This window comes from Salmo salar, chromosome ssa23 (assembly GCF_905237065.1).
Source record: "Salmo salar chromosome ssa23, Ssal_v3.1, whole genome shotgun sequence".
Lineage (NCBI taxonomy): Eukaryota > Metazoa > Chordata > Actinopteri > Salmoniformes > Salmonidae > Salmo > Salmo salar.
This window is the reverse complement of record NC_059464.1, coordinates 30,716,730-30,725,417: the sequence shown is the minus strand read 5'-3', so window position 1 is coordinate 30,725,417 and position 8,688 is coordinate 30,716,730. Positions and strand designations below refer to the sequence as shown.

At 44.3% G+C, this 8,688-nt stretch overlaps 1 protein-coding gene across 2 annotated transcripts; it reads left to right on the top strand.

Annotated features, from left to right (window-relative positions):
- The first annotated feature begins 485 nt into the window (after positions 1-485).
- LOC106584389 (alpha/beta hydrolase domain-containing protein 17A) lies at positions 486-7,110 on the top strand. Of its 2 annotated transcripts, none has more exons than XM_014169641.2 (5): positions 486-724; positions 1,644-2,025; positions 2,966-3,160; positions 3,587-3,766; positions 4,979-7,110. In XM_014169641.2, exons 1-5 carry the CDS (start codon positions 691-693, stop codon positions 5,202-5,204), a joined length of 1,017 nt encoding a protein of 338 aa, XP_014025116.1. In that variant the 5' UTR covers positions 486-690; the 3' UTR covers positions 5,205-7,110. The 2 variants fall into 2 exon arrangements, with proteins under 2 accessions (XP_014025116.1, XP_014025117.1); XM_014169642.2 differs by having other exon boundaries at positions 486-1,460.
- Positions 7,111-8,688: the final 1,578 nt, after the last annotated feature.

Genomic DNA, 8,688 nt, shown 5'->3' with positions numbered 1-8,688 from the left:
TTCTGCGTTTATCCAAGGTAGCTTTCCTCATATGCATTGTCCAACGAACCATGGTGGAGTAGGTGCCTACAAAAAGAATCCATTACTATTTCCGTCATTGTTCTATCTGTGCTATAACTAATCAACGTTATTTCTTGATCAGTCGGTAAATCATAATTTACCCATGAAACATCACGGGTTTTGATGCTCTCGAACACTGCCTGTAACATAGATCTGTTTGATAACAAAGTTCTCGGTTTCCACTAGTTACCACAGCCACAAAGTCCAAATTGGCTATATCGTAAAAAAATACATGAAAACAACCATTTGCTTTTTAATCTTAATTCAAGGCTATGGTTATGCATAAGATTGGCAGGGTGTTTTTAAATTAACGTTTAAAATCATATTTTAAGAAGATAAATTGTAGAAATAGGCGGGGTTTATGATTGTGTGTTTGTGGTAACTAGTGACGATCAAAGTTCCCCCTGCTTTCCCATTGGAAGCTTTCCCCCTTCACAGTCATTTCCGGACGCGGCGAAACAGAAGGAAAAAAACATTTTGCACATCCAATGGAATGGATTAATAAATGACAGTAGCTAGCTAGCTGCTCGAAAGTAATAATTTCAACCACAAAACATATGTGATTATCAAAACGGGTATCCTGGACGCTTGGTTTTTTAAGTCTCGCTATATATTTGCATCAGTCCATAGATGACGGTCCTATCTGAGGAGACGGTGTTTCCAGGTCTGAATAGCTAAACTAGTTAGCTGGCTACCCAATGCTAGCTAGTTAGCGGATACATTTCTGCTAACTAACATTAGATGGCCAGCCTTGATTTGGTATCTGTGATTAATCCGAAAATTGTATTTGTGCCTCATCATTTGTAGCAGTGCCGGTGTGTTTACTTATTTCGTTGCAGTTTGAACGTGTTTTAAAGGCACGACTTAACGTTAATGTTTTGACTGCTTCGCTTGTAGGCTAGCTAGGTAGCTAGTAGAAGGTCAACATTGTTGAACCCTGCTAACTACAGCTGACTACAGTGGGTGGGATAGACACTTCTCAGCAAACCGTCAGCTGCAGTTATGTGTAATGAGATATAAACATAGTGGGTGTTTCAGCTATCCAGATCCAGACAGTTGTTCATTAGTTAGTCATTAGCTAGCTAACTGGGAAAGTAGCTATAACATTACCTGCTGGCTGAAGTTACTCAATTCTCTCCAACCATGATCAAGTTGATGCGCACGAAAATACCTCAATAACAACAGCCAATACTTGGAAATATGGATTTCACGTGGACTTCAGCCATACTTCAAAATCCCCCGATTTTACTTTCAAAATTACATTTTCAGACTACTGTCTTAGCTACTTTTTGATTTTTGCTGACAGGACAACTTTCCCTGTTTTGTTTTGGAGAGTATTGTTTTGACTTGGGATCTCTGGTAGATTTTTGCATGGTAGTTAGTTTCTTTCTCAATAACAGGTAGGCCTGACTTCTAACATAAGATGTTCTGTTATTTTGTTATTGTTATTAACCATTGATGACAGATACATTTGTCAAGTCTTGTTCTGAACATTTTTAACTACAGTGGAATTTGTGAGTCAAATTCCCTTGTAGTACAGAATAATATACAATCACAGTGCTCATCTGTCTTTGCCCCCACAGAGTGGATGATGAATGGCCTATCTGTCAGTGAGCTATGCTGCCTGTTCTGCTGCCCCCCCTTTCCGAGCCGTATTGCTGCCAAGCTCGCCTTCCTGCCTCCTGAGCCTACATATTCCCTCCTCCCAGACCTGGAGGGGCCTGTAGCCCCGGGGACAGCAGGGACTGCAGGGCTGAGATCCAGAGCTAGTGGGCTACCTGGAGCTGCTGTAGGGGGTTCAGTCAGCACTGGTCCTGCAGAAGGAAAATGGAAGCTCCACCTGACAGAGCGAGCCGAGTTCCAGTATTCCCAGAAAGAACTGGATGCTACAGATGTGTTCCTTACCCGCTCCAGTCGTGGAAACAGAGTGGGATGCATGTACATCCGCTGTGCCCCCACTGCCAGGTTAGTCACACGTGTGTGTGTGTGTGTGTGTGTACACACCTTGGCTCATTGAGGCCCTATTGTTTCACCATGTGTCAGACATCCTCTGATAAACTCACCCCCTGTTCCTCTTGTCTTGTTTTTGTTATGACATTCTTTTGCTTGTCCTATTTCTTTACTTCCTGTACTTGCTTCCTCATTGTGTCAGGTTATCTCAAACCTGTTCTCTTCCTGCTTTCCTCATTCATTGCTCATGCCATCTTCTTTGACCTACAGATACCATTCTCCTTGTCCTTACCCCAATTCATGCTCTAATTTTTTGCCTATGATATTGGTGAGTTGTGATAGTCTAATTTGTCTATTGGTGATTGATAGTCTGGTTTGCGGAGCTTATACATCATTATGTTTTCATATGGTATGGCTTCAGGTAGCCTACTTGTTGCTCTTGTTGATTTATTTCAGTAATCAGCTAAATTGATTGGCGAAGACATGGACTGGGTCCTGTTACACTTGATGTAGTGCCAGTGTCACACGTGAATGTAATATGACACTCCTTGTTCAGGGTATTTTGAGTAAAAAGCCCAAGAGCAAAGCAATGACTTACTGTATGGGAGGTGCCAAGTCTCTTTAGGGAATAGAGAGTATCCAGTTGCTTTAGGGAGCACATCTTGCATTCATGAATAGAAAGCACATGGATGATGCTTGGGGAATAGCAACCCTATTATTCATGTAATACAGAACAAGTAAAAAGACAGGAGTTAAACTTAGTGAACTAGTCCTCTCTTCAGTCTGTGGCCATAACCAGTTTACCTTAATCAGCACATTCAAGTCCCATTCAAATAGGTAATTCCTGAGGTTTTAATGGGAATCATCTATTCACACAGTACAGGTCAGGATAGGTAAAAAGACCAGGTACGGTCTGTCTTGGTAACCTTGTTGTCTCTGTGGCCTCTCTCACCAGGTTCACAGTGCTGTTCTCTCACGGCAACGCGGTGGACCTTGGCCAGATGAGCAGCTTCTATATCGGCCTGGGAACGCGTATCAACTGCAATATCTTCTCCTACGACTACTCCGGCTACGGTGTCAGCACGGGCAAGCCTTCAGAGAAGAACCTCTATGCTGACATTGACGCCGCCTGGCAGGCACTGCGCACACGGTACTTACGCAACGCACAGGGCTGGGCAGGCTGGGGCTCTATACATCATGTCAGGGAGGGACGGCTGTGTAGTCAGTGGGAGATGTCACCTTACAGAGAGGGGGGGGTGTAATGTCACACAATGACAGGCTCATGCAGCTAATGGACTGGCTCATTAGTTTGATGGGATGATGTGTTATCAATGGCTGTCCTTGGGTAGATGTTATGGAGCTACAGCTGGTTTTTATGTTAGGCGTGCCATGTTCGCAGACATTTGTTACCCGTTTACTCCTAGATTTATATGGTAAAAGTATGTTGTCATTACATATTATCATAGTTTAGGCTTCATAGGAGTGATTTATGTTCAAATTGTTTTAGTGTTTGCTACTCCTAGCTTTTCCCTGACATGATTGTGTTTAATTCCTCTTTCTTCCTGGTTGTGATCAGATATGGCATCAGCCCAGAGAACATAATCCTGTACGGGCAGAGCATTGGCACCGTGCCCACGGTCGACCTGGCATCTCGGTATGAGTGTGCCGCCGTGGTGCTCCACTCCCCCCTCACCTCTGGCATGCGGGTGGCCTTCCCAGACACCAAGAAGACCTACTGCTTTGATGCTTTCCCCAAGTGAGTCACCTACAACACCTTCCTCCCTATCTCTTTATCTTCAACTCTGACTGCTTGTTGGTCTGCCTTTTGGCATTTTCACATAATAGTACATGATGAGATTAGGATATAAGTGTAGAATTGGAAATATAAGTGGCAAAAGATTTGTCCAACTAAAAGAAGAAGAACTGCAATCTTTCATGTATTTCATTATTCAGTCTCTCTCTCTATGGGGAAACAGCCTCATCACATCTGAGTCATAACTGAGTCATCTCTCACTCTGTATCAGATCATAAGCAGGTGTTGTAAACACTGACTCCTCCAGACATTTTATCATATCATCACCCTTTATTATGTAAAGTGTGATGGTGTGGTATTTGAGCCATTAGAATCACATGTTTGTTCACTGAATAGGATTCCATTACAGTACCAGGCAGTGCCAGTGTAGGAGTAGAGTAGGTGACGGGGATGCCTCTGCTCTGTGGTGAAAGTCTCCAGTGTTCTCCACCACCCCCCTGAGTTCTCCCACCCCTGGGTGCCTGTTGCCTAGCTGGCTCTCCCCACTCTTCAGCCCACACTGACTCCCATACTCCAGGAGTAGGCAACTAGATTCAGCCGAGGACCGATGTGTCCAAGCAGATGGTCGGGGGCCGGGAAATTCTGATAATTTGTACACTTGAACAAGTATTTGTAGGAATACAAAGTTTTTGCTGAGTTCCTAGTTATATTAGTCTTTTTTGATAAACTAAAATCACTCGCAGGCTGGTTTTGGCCCGCAGGCCGCCTGTTTCCGACCCCTGCCATACGCCATCCGGTCAGTGGACTCCCAGTAATGTAATACTAGCTGGGTTCAGATCTGTATGTGCTTATAGCCAACCCACAGTTATGTGTGGGACAGAGGAAGGACTATGAGTACTCTCTTCCTTCTGAACTAGTTGATCGAGCTGAGCTGGGAGATGCATTTACATGCAGCAGTATTGTGCTCTCAGTATTGTCCTGTTTGTTCCTCGACCTGTTAGGCAACAGTTGCTGGTCAGTGCTCACAGTTGCAGAGGGCAGGTTACACTAACCGGCCATGCTAAAACAGACAGACGTCTGTACAACGCTTTCTGTCCACGGTTACCCTTTAAGAACATACTTAGTTATAAGTGTTGTTACACACATGGCAATCTAGTAACTACCTTTGCTTCCCTTATCCCCAGTCTCTAACTCCATTGCCTCTCTCTCTGTCAGCATTGAAAAGGTGTCTAAGATCACGTCGCCGGTGCTGATCATCCACGGGACTGAGGACGAGGTGATCGACTTCTCCCACGGCCTGGCTCTGTTCGAGCGCTGTCCCAAGGCCGTGGAGCCACTCTGGGTGGAGGGGGCGGGACACAATGACATCGAACTGTACAGCCAGTACCTGGAGCGCCTGCGCCGCTTCATTGGCCAGGAGCTGGCCGCACAGCACGCCTGATACCCCCATACCACCTGAGCCCCCAGTCCTCCTCTGGCTCCGTGCTGTTCCCCTGGTCGGAGTGAGTCAATGGAAATGGGTGGCTCTGTCTGGGAGGAGGGGTGAAGCCTGGCCTCTCAGAATTAATAATCCTTCACCTTTTGGTCAACTTTGTCTGGATGCTCGCAGCCCTGTCTTTTTGTTGTTTTCCATCTTTTCTGTCTCTGTCATTAATCCTGGTCAGGGATTCTCTAGTCCACCTCCCGCCCCGGGGTCAGTGCAAGAATGCAACCCAGACACGGAGGGCTCTCTGCTGGTCTGTCTAAAGCACCTCTCTCTTACCCCAGCCGAACACAACCTCAGATAGGTCAGGTGTTCCAAACAAGTACTGTTTAACCTCTTCTGAGACATTTACACATGATTCAACTTTAACTAACAACCCTAACATGGACAAATAATTGAGTGATGAATATTTGTCATTTTATCTTTTATAACACATGACACTGAGCCACTACTTTACAAATCATGTGGTATTGACAGATGAGTATAAATGTCCTGTTTGAAAGCAGGTATGTTGCTAATGTTTCGTGTGGGATCTTCTTAGCTCTCTCTCGTTTACAACTAAGATGTCAGATTAATAGTCTGTCTATGAATCATTTGTTTCATAGACATATAAATCAGACATTTTTATAATTATTAAGCATGGATTCATTTGAATCCGGAAAGTGATTAGAGCAAATAGTTGCTGAATTATTGCTTTGGCTGAAGTTCAAAATCTCAGCCAAATTAATTGTTTCAAAAGCATTCTTAAGTCGCTTGCATATCTCTAAGGCAAGATTGATTTCTAGCTCGGCAACCTCTCTTATGTTTCTAGCTCGGCAACCCCTCTTATGTTTCTAGCTCGGCAACCCCTCTTATGTTTCTAGCACGGCAACCACTCTTATGTTTCTTGCACGGCAACTGCGCTTATGTTTCCCGCACTGAACTAAATTCACCTCTTACTGGGTTTCTGTCTGAAATGGTGGTTCCACATCTAGCTTCAGATGTTTTCAAAGGCTTTTTTGTAAGTGTTTTACAGAGTTGTACAAACAATTTCACTTTAGGTATTTCTAAATCACTGAGTTTATTTCATACCTCCAAAAACACTAAATCATTGTGAATCACTAAGCTTTTGCCAGTAATGGCCATTCACATAGTAAATTGGGTCGGGTCAGTTGAGACTAAGCTGGATGGAGTATTAACTGAACTTGCTGCTAAAGATTAGGATAAAATGGATTGAAAAGGGTCAAACTCTCCACATCCATTAATGCAGCTTAGTTTGATGGGAAATTGAACAGTCATACATGTTGCAATAATATTTTTGTTATGCTGTACAGTAGAGTGGAGCCAATGATGTACAGTACATGCTGCTGGTCCCATATGACATTTGAAAACACTTATTCAGCCATGTCATGTTACATGTGTGATTAGTTTATTGTTTACTTCATTTTGGGGTAAATCACACTTCATTATAACATTAGTAGAGCTATGGAATAGGATGTGCTCTATTTTGTTATTGACCAGGTTTATTTCCAGCAGGCTCCCTTTCTAGCTCCAACTAGCCCTTTTCACTCACTTCGTCCTGTTGCCACACTATTTCAGACAGACTTGGGATTCCACCATTTCTGTCCGTCTGTGTGTGAAAGTTGACTTGAACGAATGCCCAACTTCTCTGGCATATGGGGTCTACCACGACAAGATAGTGGAGATCCTTGGGTTGGGTTTTGGGGGAGTCAGGATAACATGTACATAGCAACCAAAGTTTAACAGGAAATGTTCTGTCTTGAACAAAGCGTGCCTGCTTTTCTAATGGTATGTTCATCAGAACCAAAGGAAAGGTCCATCACATCACCCAAAAGTGAGTATTTACTCCCTATGATGGACTATTGTAACGAGAATACAAGCAATACAACTGATTTCTGTGTCTGGGTGGTCTGAGAAGAGGAGCATGTGTCTGGGAGGTAGGGTTGTCAAATTCTGGGAACAATCAAGAAATGCACTTTTTTTTCCCGAAATCCCATTTGGAGGGTTCCTGGATGCAGGAGGGAATAAGCAGGACTCGAGTCATCCAACCAGGACTTATGGAAAACAAGGGAATTTATTGAAAGTTCACAGAATTTTGCAACCCTAGTGGGAGGTGACGGACTGACTGTAATTCGAGTGTGAGAAGAGTTCCAGACAGACACATTTAGAGCTTTTGTTTCAAGAAACTAAGTTATGGAAAATATATTTTTTTTTGTCAAACGTAATGTGCCTTCAAAGTATTCAGACCCCTTGACTTTTTCCACATTTTGTTAGGTTACAGCCTTATTCTAAAGTTGATTAAACTGCATTTCCCCCCCCCCCTCATCAAGCTACACATAATACCCCATAATGGCAAAGAAAAAACAGGTTTAGACATTTTTGCTAATTTATAGAAAATACAAAACGTAAATATAACATTTAGAAAAGTATTCAGACCATTTACTCAGTACTTTGTTGAAGCACCTTTGGCAGCGATTACAACCTCGAGTCTTCTTGGGTATGACGCTACAAGCTTGGCACACCTATATTTGGGGAGTTTCTACCATTCTTCTCTTCTCTCAAGCTCTGTCAGGTTGGATGGGGAGCGTTGCCGCACAGCTATTTTCAGGTCTCCAGAGATGTTTGATCGGGTTCAAGTCCGGGCTCTGGCTGGGCCACTCAAGGACATTCAGAGACTTGTCCCGAAGCCACTCCTGCATTGTCTTGGCTTTGTGCTTAGGGTCGTTGTCCTGTTGGAAGGTGAACCTTCACCCCAGTCTGAGGTCCTGAGTGCTCTGGAGCAGGTTTTCATCAAGGATCTCTGTACTTTGCTCGGTTCATCTTTGCCTCGATCCTGAGTAGTCTCCCAGTCCCTGCCTCTGGAAAAACATCCACACAGCAAGATGCTGCCACCACCATGCTTCACTGCCAGGTTTCCTCCAGATGTGACACTTGGCATTCAGGCCAAAGAGTTCAATCTTGGTTTCATCAGACCAGAGAATCTTGTTTCTCATGGTCTGAGAGTCTTTAGGTGCCTCATGGCAAACTCCAAGCTGTCATGTGCCTTTTACTGAGGAGTGGCTTCCGTCTTGCCACTCAACCATGAAGGCCTGATTGGTGGAGTGCTGCAGAGATGGTTGTCCTTCTGGAAGGTTCTCATCTCCACAGAGGAACTCTACAGCTCTGTCAGTGTGACCATCGGGTTCTTGGTCACCTCCCTGACCAAGGCCCTTCTCCCCCAAACGCTTAGTTTGGCCGGGCGGCCAGCTCTAGGAAGAGTCTCGGTGGTTCCAAACTTCTTCCATTTAAGAATGATGGAGGCCACTGTGTTCTTAGGGATCTTCAATGCTGCATAAATGTTTTGGTACCCTTCCCCAGATCTGTGCCGACACAATCCTGTCTCGGAGCGCACGGACAATTCCTTCGACCTCCTGGCTTGGTTTTTGCTCTGACATGCACTGTC